This window comes from Pygocentrus nattereri, chromosome 7, assembly GCF_015220715.1.
Source record: "Pygocentrus nattereri isolate fPygNat1 chromosome 7, fPygNat1.pri, whole genome shotgun sequence".
Lineage (NCBI taxonomy): Eukaryota > Metazoa > Chordata > Actinopteri > Characiformes > Serrasalmidae > Pygocentrus > Pygocentrus nattereri.
In genome coordinates this window covers 45,383,905-45,402,905 of record NC_051217.1, presented here as the reverse complement: position 1 = coordinate 45,402,905, position 19,001 = coordinate 45,383,905, and the positions used below count along the sequence as shown (strand labels likewise).

General features: G+C 41.1%; 1 protein-coding gene across 2 annotated transcripts in view; it reads left to right on the top strand.

The window, feature by feature from the left end:
- Positions 1-19,001, top strand: part of dmxl2 (Dmx-like 2) — a 107,706-nt gene that overhangs the window by 82,002 nt on the left and 6,703 nt on the right. Inside the window, exons 31-41 of one of the 2 annotated variants that reach the window (XM_037539802.1) lie at positions 1,393-1,586; positions 3,447-3,580; positions 4,445-4,530; positions 5,031-5,232; positions 9,431-9,548; positions 10,179-10,244; positions 11,811-11,897; positions 13,210-13,331; positions 14,049-14,184; positions 18,312-18,372; positions 18,887-19,001. The exon at positions 18,887-19,001 is cut by the window's right edge and continues 13 nt beyond it. In XM_037539802.1, coding sequence (XP_037395699.1) covers positions 1,393-1,586; positions 3,447-3,580; positions 4,445-4,530; positions 5,031-5,232; positions 9,431-9,548; positions 10,179-10,244; positions 11,811-11,897; positions 13,210-13,331; positions 14,049-14,184; positions 18,312-18,372; positions 18,887-19,001 — 1,321 coding nt within the window. The remainder of the gene's footprint in view (positions 1-1,392; positions 1,587-3,446; positions 3,581-4,444; positions 4,531-5,030; positions 5,233-9,430; positions 9,549-10,178; positions 10,245-11,810; positions 11,898-13,209; positions 13,332-14,048; positions 14,185-18,311; positions 18,373-18,886) is intronic. The other variant, XM_037539803.1, reaches the window with a different exon arrangement.

Below are 19,001 nucleotides of genomic sequence, written 5' to 3'. Positions count from 1 at the left end.
CCTATTAAAGATGGTTGTGTTAGCCAACACGCGTTGACTCAAAAAGAAGCAAACGAGTCAGTGTGAATGGGGGAGAACGTTCCAGAGACTCCATAAATATCACGTGCAATCACAGCACATGATTTGGAACTGCATGGTGTTTCAGGCAGACCTGGGTTTTACACCTCACTAATATAACTGATGATACATTTCATTTCACGCCAAGTGAGGCTGTGTTTTACAGCCTGGGTGACTTTGTGATGTCTCTTTTTTGTTGTTCTTGTTTACTGTGTTGTTTTTGTTGTCATTGTTGTTGTTTACTTGTTTTTGCTGGATTCAGCTGTTCCTGATCAAGTGAAACAGGATAACGGTGAAGGTTTGTGCTCTGTGTGAAGGCTTGTTTGTGTGTGTGGTAGTTAAATACAACCTAACCATTTAGTACAGGTTAATAAATTAAATTAAATAATACAAATTTAGCCTCAGAATTAGAGCTACCAAGAGTTTGATGGAACACTTAAAGGGCTCATATTATGGAAAACAGATTTTCCTCACATAATTGAAATAAGAGTTTCAGAATGTGTCTTTCATTATCCAGTCAATATATGGAAACTGAGCTGCAAGAGCAGTTTTTAATTCATCATTTTTGTGATGTCACACAAGCTAAACTATTCAGCCTACAGCATTTTGACCCACCTGTGCTTGTTGAAGACGTCTTCCTGCTTGGACTGTTCATAAAGAGGCACAATACAGGACAGCCAATCAGAACAGTGGTCATTTACCCTCATGTAATAATGAATTATGACCCAGATGAACATTCACGGGGGTGAAAGTGAAAAGTGGAATATGGGCCCTTTAAACTGTGATTATCAGAATTCTTGTGTTATGTGATATGAACGAGAGAGAGGCTTAGAAAAAGTTGAATAAAGTCATCGTTTCCTCTTCCTTGCTCTCTCTGTCTCTCGGAGTGAAGATGAAGAAATGACACTCCTCTCTTATCCTCCTCTCTACTGGAGACTGCAGTGAAGCTTGTGGTTTGACTGCCTCTCAGATAAAAGCCCTCTAGCGCTGTAGAATAATGATGGAAGCACCCTGTCTTGCTGTGTCTTGTTGTCTGTCTCCCTTTTCTTAAATCTGCTGTCTGTCTTTATCACGGCGTTTTACCATTTTCCCTTCTCAGGATTCAGGTGCTTGCATATTAAAAATAAGTTAAACTCAGTTTCACTCTTTCAATGTTCACATTAAAAATAAATGCGTTTATTTGTTACAGCAGAACAGGCTGTCTGCTGTATACAACAAATTAACAATGGAAATAAACAGTTGTAGGATCTTCTAATTTAGCGTTTGTTCGTTTCCTTTGTCTTCTAATCAGACTTTCTTTCTCTCTCTTTCTCTGTCTTTCTCTCCCGAGTGTAGCAGTCCCTCCTCCGACCCCTCCGGCTGAAGATGTGGATCGGCAGCGTCGGCGGTTTAACATGCGCATGCTGGTGCCCGGGCGACCTGTTAAAGAAACTCCAGCCACACCTCCGCCAATCCCCACCGAGCGCCCCACCTACAAGGAGAAGTTCATCCCCCCGGAGCTCAGCATGTGGGATTACTTTGTGGCCAAAGTAAGACCCAGCTCCCACGCTAAATGTGCAAAATTCCGTTCATTTCATGACCTGGGCAAATAACATTTAATGTGCAGAAATTCACTTCAGCTCAACTATTCCAACCAGCTCTATTGCTTTGGCTGCGCTGACCTCTGAAGGGGTGGAGTGGTGCGACAGACATTTCTGCTCCTCGCTGAAAGCGTGCTCATTTACTCTTATACTCATAAAAATGCTCCTCAATACTGAGGTTGTAGTTGGTAAAGATAAATGAGGATCAAACCTATTAATTGTACATTACATACAGCTGTACTGAAGTGTTTCTGATGCAGAGCAAAACGCTCTTCTCCACTGCAACACTACCCGATGCAAGATATAGTGGATCTAATTAATGCACAACGTTGAAAATCAGGTAGATTTTAATGGTAATGCTTAACTGTTAAGGCACATTGCACTCATTTACACTAACAACTACTTAATTAGTAGGTTACTATTAGAGTATGATATTGGAAAAGGTAAATACTTAATACTTGATACTTCGAAATACTTCGTATTTACACCGATTTTGCAAAATTACTTAATCATTAAATGGTTTAGACGTGAAAAAAATCACTGAGAGTGATTCGGTGTGAAATGCAGTTCTCCAGAGAAATTTACTGAGTCAAAATAGTCCTAGGAACCAGTTGCCATTGCACAAAATGGTTATGAATGCATGGCTTGATACCCAAGACATTGTTTTGTGAAAGTTTTGTAATAAAGTTTTGGCCTAAAATGTAGTTTTAGGAGAGAGACTGAGCCCAGCAGGGCAGTTGGAAAGCGCTGGTGTCAATAACAAACTACTTGCCACTCCGCGTACCAGTTTATGGGATAGAATAGCGAGGTTGAATTTTTATTTATTTATTTATTTTGGTGTGGGTGTGGGTGGCCCTCGTTAGACAGGCTGTTGTACGCTGACAGCTAACAGTGATATATCCACGGTGGCTAAGAATGACTCATTTATTTCACTCACATTCAAAAGGCCTAGGTGCCAGTTTGTGCTGGAGAGAAACTGCAGGTGTAAATCTGCGACTCTGCAGTCAGAGCGTTCCCCAAAAGGTGCTTAGGGAGGAATGGTACTTGTAGGGCATTGTAAGGAAAAAGTAGAACCCAAATAAAATGTATTTTGTCAGTTTAGCACTATTTTACCATTATGAGCAGGACATAAGAACTTGAGACACATGTAGGTTCACTGGTCGTTTTGGGTAGCAGATAACGGTGACAGTTGTACAGTGGTGAACAGTTTTGATGCTGTAAATTTCAGAAAAGGCGCGTTTCACATGAATGAGTTTGTTTACATTTAGACCATTTAAATGATTCGTTCATTTTGCGAAATTGATGGCGTTCCTATTTAAAACGTGCTTGTACCTGGGTGTACATGTTCACTTCAACTCAGTTCTGTTGAAAGTGCATCACTTCAGAAAGCTGACCGGTTATCACTGTTATGGCTGTCTGTCTCTGTGTGTCTGCACTCTTCTGTGTGTGCAAGTGAGCGTGTTTAACTGTGCTTTATACCAGCGCTCTGATATCTAAAGATCATAACTACTTTTTATTCCGTTTTATGTTGTGCACTTGTCAGATATTTCATAAAGAAAGCACTGACAGAAATCCATTAAACAAACACAGCAATGCTTTAAAATGCATTCTCTTTCATGGTCCCTTACTCCTGTAAAGTCAGTGGTTTTATTTGATTTATTTTTAAGTTTGTTATGACGGCGTTGATATGTAACTGTTGCCATGTATTTTAAATGTGTGTGTGTGTGTGTGTGTGTGTGTGTGTGTGTGTGTGTGTGTGTGTGTGTGTGTGTGTGTGTGTGTGTGTGTGTGTGTGAATGTGTCCCGCAGCCGTTCCTGCCTCCCTCAGATAGCGGAGCGCTGTACGACTCAGACGAGAGTGGTGCAAGCGATGATGAGGATGATGATGATGCCTTCCTCTCAGATACTCAGATGACGGAGCACAGCGATCCAAACTCGTACAGGTAACCATGTCAACAGGTGTCTATCATCACAGTCCGAATCCTTTTTGCCAAATAAAATATGCACAGGGAATTTCTTGCTGTGCAAATCTGAAAAATAAAAGATTTAAAATTCACAAAACTCAAAATGATATGAAAGTAATGAGTTCAGTAACACAATGTTTTAAAGCTGACATAGTTTTTTGCTTGTTTTTTGATCCAATAAAATGGTTCAGGTTTTTAGTAAACATTTTATATTAAATTACATTAAACGTTACATTTGTTTGTTTTTTCTTCTGTTGAAAAGTTGTTTTTAGATCATCAAGGAAAGAAAAAAAGTGCTTGAAGCTTGAAGATGTTTTTTATTATTCCTCATGCACGAGGCAGCTGTCCTTTATGTTGTATGAAAATTTGATGATGGTTGGACGGCAAAAATATGTGCAATGAGAGTCATTTTTAAGGATTATGGCTTGGATTTCTCTCTCTCTCACTCTCTCGCTCTCTCTCACTCTCTCGCTCTCTCTCTCTCGCTCTCTCTCACTCTCTCGCTCTCTCTCACTCTCTCGCTCTCTCTCGCTCTCTCTCTCTCTTGCTCTCTCTCTCGCGCTCTCTCTCTCGTTCTCTCTCACTCTCTCGCGCTCTCTCTCTCTCTCGCGCTCTCTCTCACTCTCGCTCTCTCTCTCTCTCGCTCTCTCTCACTCTCTCTCTCTGTCTCTCTCGCTCTCTTGCGCTCTCTCTCTCTCGCTCTCTCTCTCGCTCTCTCTCACTCTCGCTCTCTCTCACTCTCGCTCTCTCTCTCACTCTCTGTCTCTCTCACTCTCTGTCTCTCTCACTCTCGCTCTCTCTCACTCTCGCTCTCTCTCGCTCTCTCACTCTCTGTCTTTGTAGTTGGTCTCTGATCCGTCTGGTCATGGTAAAACTTGGTCTGCACAATGTCAAGATCTTCCTACCCATTGCAGGACTGGACTTTACAGGTAATGATGGGTAGCACACACAACCACACACACACACACTATATATATATATATATATATATATATATATATATATATATATATATATATATATATATATATATATATATATATATATATATATGTGTGTTCACTATAGGCCACAGTGGACTTTGCTTCCGTAAGGTTTTTGTGTGTGTATGTATTTATAGATATTAGGGCTCTCAGGTCATTAAAATAATTCATCCTGATTAATCTCATTCTGTTTAGTTAATTTTGATTAAATGCATTTGTCTCCGTGTAAAAAGCAGTGCCTTTTGTTATAGTTAGTGTCCCGAGTCAAACCACGTTTTTGTTGATTTTCTAAATAAAAAAAGTAAACACATCGTCTACAAAAAACATTTAAATATAGCCTTTTTACCTCCAATATTAGTGCACGTTTTCCATTTATTGGCTGGGTGTGTAACAATGTCATTATTAATAGAGAATTCCACCTCTCTTCATCTGTCCGCGTCTCTCAGACTTACCGGTGACGTCTCCACTGTGTAACGCCGTTCTGAAGTGTCTGGAGAACTGGGAGCAGCTGCTGCTGGAGAAAATGAACAAATTCGACGGCCCTCCGCCTAACTACATCAACACCTACCCCACAGACGTCAGTGCAGGAGGAGGCCCTGCTATCCTCCGCCATAAAGCCATGCTGGAGCCTGACAACACTCCATTTAAGTCAGTACTTTCAAACTGAGAGGAACGTAGTCAGTTCTTATGCTTTGATTTGTTAATTAGTGTCCTTGCTATGTTTCATTTAACTGGCTTGAGACATTTGAATCACACTTAGGGCTACATCTAATAGTAGAAACCAGGCTTTGCGAGTTTAAAGATGCCGCAGCATCCATGGCCCGGGGTCAAAGATGTCGTAATTGCCCTCCTGTAGTGTATTACAGTCTGTCAGAGCGACTGTGTGGATCATATGAACATTATAGAGCTTTTTAAATGAAACAGTAGAAGCCGTATCGCCCCCTACGCTTCCTGTAGTGTATTACAGTCTGTCAGAGCGACTGTGTGGATCATATGAACATTATAGAGCTTTTTAAATGAAAGAGAAGAAGCCGTATCGCCCCCTACGCTTCCTGTAGTGTATTACAGTCTGTCAGAGCGACTGTGTGGATCATATGAACATTATAGAGCTTTTTAAATGAAACAGTAGAAGCCGTATCGCCCCCTACGCTTCCTGTAGTGTATTACAGTCTGTCAGAGCGACTGTGTGGATCATATGAACATTATAGAGCTTTTTAAATGAAACAGTAGAAGCCGTATCGCCCCCTACGCTTCCTGTAGTGTATTACAGTCTGTCAGAGCGACTGTGTGGATCATATGAACATTATAGAGCTTTTTAAATGAAACAGTAGAAGCCGTATCGCCCCCTACGCTTCCCGTAGTGTATTACAGTCTGTCAGAGCGACTGTGTGGATCATATGAACATTATAGAGCTTTTTAAATGAAACAGTAGAAGCCGTATCGCCCCCTACGCTTCCTGTAGTGTATTACAGTCTGTCAGAGCGACTGTGTGGATCATATGAACATTATAGAGCTTTTTAAATGAAACAGTAGAAGCCGTATCGCCCCCTACGCTTCCTGTAGTGTATTACAGTCTGTCAGAGCGACTGTGTGGATCATATGAACATTATAGAGCTTTTTAAATGAAACAGTAGAAGCCGTATCGCCCCCTACGCTTCCTGTAGTGTATTACAGTCTGTCAGAGCGACTGTGTGGATCATATGAACATTATAGAGCTTTTTAAATGAAGCAGTAGAAGCCGTATCGCCCCCTACGCTTCCTGTAGTGTATTACAGTCTGTCAGAGCGACTGTGTGGATCATATGAACATTATAGAGCTTTTTAAATGAAACAGTAGAAGCCGTATCGCCCCCTACGCTTCCTGTAGTGTATTACAGTCTGTCAGAGCGACTGTGTGGATCATATGAACATTATAGAGCTTTTTAAATGAAACAGTAGAAGCCGTATCACCCCCTACGCTTCCTGTAGTGTATTACAGTCTGTCAGAGCGACTGTGTGGATCATATGAACATTATAGAGCTTTTTAAATGAAACAGTAGAAGCCGTATCGCCCCCTACGCTTCCTGTAGTGTATTACAGTCTGTCAGAGCGACTGTGTGGATCATATGAACATTATAGAGCTTTTTAAATGAAACAGTAGAAGCCGTATCGCCCCCTACGCTTCCTGTAGTGTATTGCAGTCTGTCAGAGCGACTGTGTGGATCATATGAACATTATAGAGCTTTTTAAATGAAACAGTAGAAGCCGTATCGCCCCCTACGCTTCCTGTAGTGTATTGCAGTCTGTCAGAGTGACTGTGTGGATCATATGAACATTATAGAGCTTTTTAAATGAAACAGTAGAAGCCGTATCGCCCCCTACGCTTCCTGTAGTGTATTACAGTCTGTCAGAGCGACTGTGTGGATCATATGAACATTATAGAGCTTTTTAAATGAAACAGTAGAAGCCGTATCGCCCCCTACGCTTCCTGTAGTATATTACAGTCTGTCAGAGCGACTGTGTGGATCATATGAACATTATAGAGCTTTTTAAATGAAACAGTAGAAGCCGTATCGCCCCCTACGCTTCCTGTAGTGTATTACAGTCTGTCAGAGCGACTGTGTGGATCATATGAACATTATAGAGCTTTTTAAATGAAACAGTAGAAGCCGTATCGCCCCCTACGCTTCCTGTAGTGTATTACAGTCTGTCAGAGCGACTGTGTGGATCATATGAACATTATAGAGCTTTTTAAATGAAACAGTAGAAGCCGTATCGCCCCCTACGCTTCCTGTAGTGTATTACAGTCTGTCAGAGTGACTGTGTGGATCATATGAACATTATAGAGCTTTTTAAATGAAACAGTAGCAGCCGTATCGCCCCCTACGCTTCCTGTAGTGTATTACAGTCTGTCAGAGCGACTGTGTGGATCATATGAACATTATAGAGCTTTTTAAATGAAACAGTAGCAGCCGTATCGCCCCCTACGCTTCCTGTAGTGTATTACAGTCTGTCAGAGCGACTGTGTGGATCATATGAACATTATAGAGCTTTTTAAATGAAACAGTAGAAGCCGTATCGCCCCCTACGCTTCCTGTAGTGTATTACAGTCTGTCAGAGCGACTGTGTGGATCATATGAACATTATAGAGCTTTTTAAATGAAACAGTAGAAGCCGTATCGCCCCCTACGCTTCCTGTAGTGTATTACAGTCTGTCAGAGCGACTGTGTGGATCATATGAACATTATAGAGCTTTTTAAATGAAACAGTAGAAGCCGTATCGCCCCCTACGCTTCCTGTAGTGTATTACAGTCTGTCAGAGCGACTGTGTGGATCATATGAACATTATAGAGCTTTTTAAATGAAACAGTAGAAGCCGTATCGCCCCCTACGCTTCCTGTAGTGTATTACAGTCTGTCAGAGCGACTGTGTGGATCATATGAACATTATAGAGCTTATTAAATGAAACAGTAGAAGCCGTATCGCCCCCTACGCTTCCTGTAGTGTATTACAGTCTGTCAGAGCGACTGTGTGGATCATATGAACATTATAGAGCTTTTTAAATGAAACAGTAGAAGCCGTATCGCCCCCTACGCTTCCTGTAGTGTATTACAGTCTGTCAGAGCGACTGTGTGGATCATATGAACATTATAGAGCTTTTTAAATGAAACAGTAGAAGCCGTATCGCCCCCTACGCTTCCTGTAGTGTATTACAGTCTGTCAGAGCGACTGTGTGGATCATATGAACATTAGAGAGCTTTTTAAATGAAACAGTAGAAGCCGTATCGCCCCCTACGCTTCCTGTAGTGTATTACAGTCTGTCAGAGCGACTGTGTGGATCATATGAACATTATAGAGCTTTTTAAATGAAACAGTAGAAGCCGTATCGCCCCCTACGCTTCCTGTAGTGTATTACAGTCTGTCAGAGCGACTGTGTGGATCATATGAACATTAGAGAGCTTTTTAAATGAAACAGTAGAAGCCGTATCGCCCCCTACGCTTCCTGTAGTGTATTACAGTCTGTCAGAGCGACTGTGTGGATCATATGAACATTATAGAGCTTTTTAAATGAAACAGTAGAAGCCGTATCGCCCCCTACGCTTCCTGTAGTGTATTACAGTCTGTCAGAGCGACTGTGTGGATCATATGAACATTATAGAGCTTATTAAATGAAACAGTAGAAGCCGTATCGCCCCCTACGCTTCCTGTAGTGTATTACAGTCTGTCAGAGCGACTGTGTGGATCATATGAACATTATAGAGCTTATTAAATGAAACAGTAGAAGCCGTATCGCCCCCTACGCTTCCTGTACTGTATTACAGTCTGTCAGAGCGACTGTGTGGATCATATGAACATTATAGAGCTTTTTAAATGAAACAGTAGAAGCCGTATCGCCCCCTACGCTTCCTGTAGTGTATTACAGTCTGTCAGAGCGACTGTGTGGATCATATGAACATTATAGAGCTTTTTAAATGAAACAGTAGAAGCCGTATCGCCCCCTACGCTTCCTGTAGTGTATTACAGTCTGTCAGAGCGACTGTGTGGATCATATGAACATTATAGAGCTTTTTAAATGAAACAGTAGAAGCCGTATCGCCCCCTACGCTTCCTGTAGTGTATTACAGTCTGTCAGAGCGACTGTGTGGATCATATGAACATTATAGAGCTTTTTAAATGAAACAGTAGAAGCCGTATCGCCCCCTACGCTTCCTGTAGTGTATTACAGTCTGTCAGAGCGACTGTGTGGATCATATGAACATTATAGAGCTTTTTAAATGAAACAATTAAAGTTATACTCCACTGTGTGTGTGTGTGTGTGTGTGTGTGTGTGTGTGTGTGTGTGTGTGTGTGTGTGTGTGTGTGTGTAGGGCAAAGCAACACCTCTCCTTCCCTGCCCGCCGTCTTTGGCACTTCCTGGTGAAACAGGAAGTCTTGCAGGAGACTCTGATTCGTTACATCTTCACCAAGAAGAGGAAGCAGAGTGAGGTAATGACCGGGGTCAGGGTTGGGGTCAGGACTGACCACTCTCCTTTTAAAGTAGACATTCTGCAGAGATTTAAGAAGGACCAAGTACAAATAGAAGGAGACCGAAAAAAAATGTATAGATTACATGTTTATTAGGTAATAACACTAATAACAATAGTATTAATACACGTGTTATGTATAGCAGTTGTTATAATTTATTATATAATTTGAATTATGTCATTAATAGTTAAACATAATTATCCATATAGTAATCTCCAAATTGTAATAATTTATAATAATAATGTGTTTTTTTTTTTATTCAAAATTGCAACTAAAGCCACAGCAAAACACTGTGATCACTATTAATAATTCCATATTCCAGAAGTGTCATATTGTAGGCCTGTATATTGTAGTAGTAATAATGTCATATGATAGCTGATATGATTTCGCTAAAATAATCATCCAATAAAATGAAAATCAAAAGCAAAGATGGTGATCAGCTCTCAGAGTCGCATCAAAGCCTGTTTCATTTTGAGTTTTATTTCTTTTTTGTTTTTTTTCTCCATCTCCCGTTTGTGGTTTGTGCATGTGTTTGGTGTGTTTTTGTTTGTTTTATCTTTTTGTGTGTGTGTTGTGTTGTGTATTGTACAGTCTTTAGAGAACCATGTGGACTACCTCACACAAAACTGCATAGCAGGAGCTCGCAATGCCAACAAGGTAGTACTGAGCGTGTGTGTCGTTCGGGCTCCGCGACTGTTTCCTCCAGGCTTTGGGCTTCTGTCCTTCTCTTAACCTGCTGTGATCTCTCACACACACACACACACACACACACACACACACATGCACGATCACTTGCTCGCTGTAGCCAGGTTTCCATCCAGCGGTCTAATTGCATTCAAGTGAATGACTGACTGAAATATCAGCTCTGTACAGGAGAATAAAGCTCTGTCATGTTCACGGACACTTCAGAGAAATATGGTGCAAGTTTACAGATGTGTCTTTATTGTTGGGTGGGTTTTCATTGCTGTTTTGTTTAAAGGGAAATTTCTAAATTCCTCATAATTAAATGCTTAAGATTTGAACAACATCATTCAGAGTGGTTTGGAGGAAAATGCTGTGGTCTAGAGAAACTTAACAAGTCAGTTTTGAGAAGATTTTAAAACAATTTTTGAATCCATTCATTCTTGAAGGGTGCATTCAAGGTGTTGGGGCACAAAATAGTCTCTAGAGAAATATTTTATTATTTTTTTAATATTTTAAACTATTTTCCATCATCAACATTCCATATAAGCTCAGAAGACTCGTGTAGGTTCTCTGGTGGTTCTGGATGGTAAATAAAGTGTCTATATCTGTGTTGTAATCATGGCGACGCCTGGTTCCCATCATCACCACTGTAAAGAAGTCTGAACCGTTTCACACCAAACCCTCTGAACCTCTGTTTGCATCTCTCACACTGAGTTATGGGGGGATTTATTTTGCCTCTTTTTATTTTTCGTTCATAGTTTTTTCCTTTTATTTATTCGTAAGTTCTCTTGCAACTACAGCTGCAAACATAGAAACACCTGATCAGTCACATCATTGCATCTCTTATTTTATTGGCAGAAAAGTTTATCCACCTCATGTGGATGTAAACATTTTGCATGAATTTTGTCCAATTACATATTTGTCATTGCATTACTTTTTTATTTTTTATATTTGTCAAAGTATGGTAGTACATGGATGGAAACCTTGTTGCATAGGGGTGTAAATGTGGTGATCTGAAGTTAGAGATTCAACTGCATTAATGGAGGATATTAAAAAAAAGTGCTCATTTTAAATTGAAATTTAAGCATTTCATGGTATTTCAAGAGAAAAAAACACTCCCCAAAATGATCATGTTCTTATTGAGTGGATTGCACTACTGTATAAAAATAGTTCTTCCAGTCTCACCAAAATAATTGATTGGCCTCTGTGAAATTTGAGATTTTATTATGCACTGAATCTGAGATTTACACCCCTAACAAACACAGATTCACACACGCGTCCTTTCTCCGCTACACACTCCACTAACTTGCGTCTGCACTAAAACCTGTCCACCCGATTCAGTCTGTAAGGCCAAACATGGACCTGAGGCACCTCCTTTACCCAATTAAATACCTGTAAACTGATTAACCATTCAGCTGTGTGCTGTTCTGTGGCATGCTCACAGTGTGCTGATGTGAACGGTGTCTGAAGCCAGCCGACGCTGTGGGTTAAGCAGACCAGAGAGATAAGTCTGTGTGCATATCTGTGTGCTCTGTGTAGGTGGAGGCAGATCTCGGCTATCCCGGAGGCAAAGCTAAAATAATTCACAAGGAGTCAGACATCATCATGGCATTTGCCATCAATAAGGTGAGGACCGTCTCCTGGCAGATTCGACAATAGGTAATGAGTCTACCACCATGCTCACTTAACAAAACTGGGCTTGAGTTGATGGACTATAGTGTTGTGACTCACAGACAGATTGCGTTTGTCGCAATGGCCATCTGGTTATATGCTGAAGATGCCGCAATATGCACCATCTGCAACTTCAAAAAGCACAAAAAAGGCCGATTTTTCTTGTTATCTGTAGTCCTTGCACTGTATCAGCCCACTTAGATACACTCAGAGCAGGTGTGGGAAAGGGTTGAAACAGCTCAAGCTTGTCTGACAACCCCCCACCCCCCAGCACTATAGTCACGATCTCACAAGCCCTTGAAGGGCTATTGCATAAGTACTAGTAAGTTCTCATTTATTTATTGAAGATGCCACTCATTAATTCTTTTATTTATGTAGATGGGTGCACTTAGCAGGTCATTGGCATTGGCTGTGTTTACATGCAAAGATTTTGAACACCTTCCCTATTAAAGATTAAGACTGAGGTGTTTATATGCTCACTGTACTCAACTGTCTGACAGAAGACCCCCGTTTACATGCCCACTATATATAACCAAAAAAAAAACCATCCAAAATGTGTGGAGTAACACTTTGCATAGACATTACCTTGACAGCGAGCATCACGTGAGTCCAGTCAGAGTGAGAAGAGTTATTATCTGGTGCGCTTGTGTTTTTAAGTGCTTTGAAATTATATCAGACTCAGGAAATTGTACTTCGCATGTATTAAAGAAGACATCATGATGGTCTTAGACACATAAGCTGGATGTCTGTCCTACCACCGACTTTTAGAGTTCAAAGCAAAATCTTCGTCTCCTCTGCAGACCAGTTTCTGCTCCCGTCATGTTGAACGTTACGCACTTGACGCACATGCAGAACAGACTTGCATGTTTCAACTGGGAATGTAATCGGATGCTCTTATTCTTCTGTTTAACAGATTATTTACAGGATTACCCACCTCAGTCCATTCTGATTGAGGTGTTTACATGGACGTATTCTATTCAGATCGAGCTGTTAGTCGGATTATTAAAAGATTATTAGGCTGCATGCAAACATGGCTATTGTAATAAGTAGCAGTTAAGACACGTAATGACCATGTAAGGTATTTAACGTGTACACATCGACTCACAGTCCATGAGTCAGGAGTAAATTAGCCATAAGTTGTTAATTGGTAATCAGTTCCTTAACAGCATTATGTGTTATGTATTATTACATTCAGTGCATCCAGTATTCTTCAAACATGTAAACGCTAACTGTGTACACGTGTGTGGGCTGCTGTGTTTGTGTGCAGGCTAATCCCAGTGAGATAGTGCTGGCCTCCACTCATGACGTTCAAGAGGTGGATGTGTCCACTCTGCTCGCAGCCCAGTCATACACCTGGATCGGAGAAGAATTTGACAAAGAGTCACGCAGGTGTGTGTGTGTGTGTGTGTGTGTGTGTGTGTGTGTGTGTGTGTGTGTGTGTGTGTTTTGGATTCCCATTAAAGCTGTTGTTAAATTTACAGTTTCCACTTTATTAATTCTATCAGCCAAGATATTCTTTACACTAGAGCTACACGCTGCAAGGCTAATTTGGCCAGTAATTTTAGCTTATAGTCAAAAATGGATGAAAGTATGGACAAAATTCAGGCTGCCGCTACCTTTTTAGATTTTTTAATGATAAAAAATGTTATACAGTGTTACCACGTTAGCAAGTGTATTGTAGATTACTTAATGCAAGGTTTGAGACGATTGTGTGATGATTATCATAATAAACGTAGGTATTTATTACCTACGTTAGCTTTGTAGCTCCAGTGCGAAGCTAAAAAAACTTCAGACACCAAAGCTGATTTGGACAATCAGACACATGTGGGATAAGGGGGGGGGGGTCACTTTAAGGCCCCTGATCACTTTAAGGCCACTTCAACCAGTTTCAGCATTGTCTTCTCATTTCTCAGTCAGTGTGGGTGAAAAGTTAAAAAATAATGTCCAAGAATTTTGTTTTGGATGACAACAATATACATTATTAATATTATTATAATCAATTGTGAATAATTCTAACAGTCCATAATCGTTTCGGGTGGTTCAGTAACACCTTCTTATCAATGTATCCTGATGCACTGATGTATTTCATCCCCTCTTCTTCCTCAGCTCTGATGATGATTATCGCTCGTCTCACACCAATATCGCCCAGGCCAGCGCTGGCCCCTTCGCCCCACCCCCTATGCCTGTGTCCGCCTCCATGCCCTGGCTTGGCAGTGGGCAGACCAGCATGGGCGCCAGTGTGGTACGTGTGCATGTTCATGTGTAAAGACAGGATGCACAGGGCACGATGGAGCTGGATGATGAGTTTTGATGTCAGCCAGGGCTGAAGTGAGACTTGTTTTCACACCAGGAGTTACGTGATGCTGACCATTGTGCACTTCAGCACTTCGACCAGATTCACACCATTGTGCTGAATCTTGGTACACTCATCTCTCTTGGCTTCTTGTTCAAATTTCTGTTCCATCTTAAATAATACAGCTGTTACACACTAGGACTTGTACAGCTATCTGTATTAGGGGCAGTCGTGGGCTGGACGTTAGGGAACTGGCCCTGTGACCCGAAGGTTGCCGGTTCGATCCCCAGCGCTGACAGTACATGACTGAGGTGTCCTTGATCAAGACACCTAACCCCCAACTGCTCCCCAGGCACTTAATCTGAATGTAATTGCTGCATAAATTAAAGTGGAACAGGAAATGAAAAGCTCACTTCTTTTGCATCGACTCTCTGTCCACTGCGAACTGGAGCTGCACCACCTGAGGTGGCGGGGTATCTATAGTTTGTTGCTGTGTATTTTACACACAGCTGCCTGCCCCCTGGCATTGATAACGGCGCTCAAAGCATCATGTGCTATTAACAATAGTTTGGAAAGTGGAATCATTACTTAGATAAAGCTTGGTCTTCATACCAAGGAAGATGCTGAGCGTTGAAGATAAATGGACCTAAAGGATTATGGAATAGCTGCTTTATGATCACTAAAACATTGCAGGGATTTGTCTGTCGTCATGGCAAAGTAACAGAGAGAAGTCAGATTTCAAAAGAAGGCAGGGTGTCCCCAAACTTTTGATGGACAGCGCATGCCCAGGATTGGCCTTTTTGTTTTCTGAAATCTGATCTTTCAGTTCCAGTTTGGATATATTGGATGTGGATATACACATTTGTTAAGCAGCACATCCATAAGGGTCTAAATCTGAGTAATACAAGGTGTAAACAGTCGAACGCTGTAGTGAGTTCACTGTTTGAGTAGCTAATTAACTTCTGAAAGTATTTAAAAGCTAAAGAAACACTTCATGTATGAGGGGTTGCACCATTGCTTGCAAGAGGCAGTTCAAGTGTTCTGTATATTTTCTTTTCCACTCTTATCAACATAACGCAAACAGTGAAGGGTGGTCTAAACAGACACTATGATGAGTCTATTAAAGCACTGATAAGCACACCAAGTGCTGTTAGGAACAATAAACACCAGACCAAGGTGGCCGTCTGCGTCATCGCCGTCCCTAACACTGCCACAGTCTGCCCTCAGCTCATTACTGATAAACTGCACCCAGACTTTCTGTTTCCGTCTCTCTTTCACCTCCATCTCTAAGCTAAGAGCTGTCTGTGAGAGTACTCATCTACTCAACAGGAAAGAATAGTACACGGTTCAAGACTGTGGCTTTATTTTTACTGGAAAAGCACAAGAAATTCACTTTTTGTGAAACCTACAGTTTGATATTGTTAATATTTTATTTGGGGTGTCCATTATAAAGCCAAACTAAGCCAAGAGCTGCTGATTCAGTGTCTGATCTTTACTACTTTACTAATGAATTATGCATTTTCCACAGCATGTCTGTGTGTCTTATACATCATTATCTTTTGCAAATTATGCACTATATAAAGACCCAACTAGGGCTTTGATGAGACAACCTGATGACTTCATCGGAAACCACAGACTACCATACTAAATAGTATGTCAAAAACACAAAAGCACCATTAGGAGTCCATTCAGTGGTGTAGTAGTGTGTGGTTTTGGACACAGCCTCAGTCTAACGGGCCGGTATTGATCAGAAACTCCATTAACAAACACAGTTATGCAGACCTGATGCTGTAATAAGGCCCATACAGTAGACAGCAACACCTCCTTACACTACAGATCACTTTAGAATAGTCAGCATGTTTTTTATGTAGTTTTAGTTGGTGATTTACAAAGATTCAGTTAATTGGTAATTTACTGATTAGTTGACAATTAGTGATGATGTGGTGATTTACTGATGTGTTGATAATAAATTTGAGATTTGTTGAGGTATTAATAATCTGTTGGTGATTTACTGAGGGCAGTGGTAAGATTTATTGTATTTATTAATACAGAGAATTAATTGGTGATTTACTGGAGTGTTGATAAATCACTTTGTTATTAACTGAGATATTGATCTCAGTATAGACCCAGGGCTCAGAGAAGGGTTGTGCACAGGACTATGGTATATAATACACAGAGAAAAGTGCTGTGGAAAATGTGCAATTCACAGTATTTATTACAGTGCATCCGGAAAGTATTCACAGCGCTTCACTTTTTCCACATTTTGTTTTGTTACAGCCTTATTCCAAATTGAATTAAATTAATCTTTTTCCTCTAAATTCTACACAAAATACCCCATTGTGACCATGTGAAAAACGTTTTCTCGAGAGTTTTGAAAATTTATTAAAATTAAAAAACAAAGAAATCATATTTACATAAGTATTCACAGCCTTCGCTTAATACTTTGTAGAACCACCTTTGGCAGCAACTACAGCCTCAAGTCTTTTTGAATATGATGCCACAAGCTTGGCACACCTATCTTTAGGCAGTTTTGCCCATTCTTCTTTGCAGTACCTCTGAAGCTCCATCAGGTTGGATGGGAGACGTCTGTGCACAGCCATTTTCAGATCTCTCCAGAGATGTTCAATCGGATTCAAGTCTGGGCTCTGGCTGGGCCACTCCAGGACATTCACAGAGTGGTCCTGAAGCCACTGCTTTGAGATCTTGGCTGTGTGCTTCGGATCGTTGTCCTGCTGAAAAATGAACCGTCGCCCCAGTCTGAGGTCAAGAGCGCTCTGGAGCAGGTTTTTATCCAGGATGTCTCTGTACATTGCGGCATTCATCTTTCCCTCTATCCTGACTAGTCTGCCAGTTCCTGCTGCTGAGAAACATCCCCATAGCATGATGCTGCCACCACCATGCTTGACTGTAGGGATGGTATTGGCCTCGTGATGAGCAGTGCCTGGTTTCCTCCAAACATGACGCCTGGCATTCACACCAAAGAGTTCAATCTTTGTCTCATCAGACCAGAGAATTTTGTTTCTCATGGTCTGAGAGTCCTTCAGGTGCCTTTTTGCAAATTCCAGACGGGCTGCCTTGTGCCTTTTACTAAGGAGTGGCTTTCGCCTGGCCACTCTGCCATACAGGCCTGATTGGTGGATTGCTGCAGAGATGGTTGTCCTTCTGCAAGGTTCTCCTCTCTCCACGGAGGAACGCTGGAGCTCTGACAGAGTGATCATTGGGTTCTTGGTCACCTCCCTGACCAAGGCCCTTCTCCCCCGATCGCTCAATTTAGACGGCCGGCCAGCTCTAGGAAGAGTCCTGGTGGTTCCGAACTTCTTCCATTTACGAATGATGGAGGCCACTGTGCTCATTGGGACCTTCAACGCAGCAGTAATTTTTCTGTATCCTTCCCCAGATTTGTGCCTCGAGACAATTTTGTCTCGGAGGTCTACAGACAATTCCTTTGACTTCATGCTTGGTGTTTGCGCTCTGACATGCAGTCAACTGTGGGACCTTATATAGACAGGTGTGTGCCTTTCCAAATCATGTCCAATCAACCACAGGTGGACTCCATTTAAGCTGTAGAAACATCTCAAGGATGATCAGTGGAAACAGGATGCACCTGAGCTCAATTTTGAGCTTCATGGCAAAGGCTGTGAATACTTATGTAAATATGATTTCTTTGTTTTTTAATTTTAATACATTTTCAAAACTCTCGAGAAAACTTTTTTCACATGGTCACAATGGGGTATTTTGTGTAGAATTTTGAGGAAAAAGATTAATATAATTAAATTTGGAATAAGGCTGTAACAAAACAAAATGTGGAAAAAGTGAAGCGCTGTGAATACTTTCCGGATGCACTGTATTTAATAAAGCAGCCAGGTAATTAGCAGCTACTGGCTTGATAAGCTGTAATAAGAACATTTTACAGGCATTATAACAGACACCTAAAATAAAGCCAAGATTACCAAGATGTCATGACTAAAGTGAGTAAACGAAGTATCTAAGGCATCATTAAAGCAGGAATCTCAAACAGTGTGCAGAAGGTTCATCAGGATGCCGAGAACTGATGGATGTTTGTGTTTGTCCCTCAGATTGTGAAGAGGAATTTAAACAATGTGAAGAGAATGACGTCCCACCCTATTTACCAATACTGTGAGTATGTTTAATGAGAGTGTAACATATTAGAGCCGTGTGGGTCGTTGGGTCTGAAGTGATTTAACGTTTTTACTAGGGGTTGAGATGGACAGTATAGAGCAGGCCTGAGGCGTCTGAGAGAATGATCTGTAAAGCCATTTATTTGTTTACTAACATTACAATAAATACAAATGAATACATTCCTCTTCTCAGGAAAGTCCAGTATTTACAGTTAACATCCAATAGCTGGTTTATCTCATCAGTCCTTCATCAGATTAAACCAGGTGTGGTTGCAGTGGCTGGAGGTGTTGATTACCAATAACAACACATTCTTCTTACATTTTCATAAATCTACTAATGTGTTTTTTTTACAGGCAAAACACACATATTGCTCACATAACTAGTTTTAAATGCTAAGACTTGTGCACTGAAATGTGTGACTAGATACATATTTTGAGTTACTTAACCCATATGCCTTTCTCAGTAGATTGAACACTGACAGACTTGTGATGTGTCTTGTGTTTGTGTTTAGATATGACAGGAGCTCAGGATGGCAGTGTGCGGATGTTTGAGTGGAATCGCCCGCAGCAGCTCATCTGCTTCCGACAAGCTGGAAATGCCAGAGTTACTCGCCTCTATTTCAACTC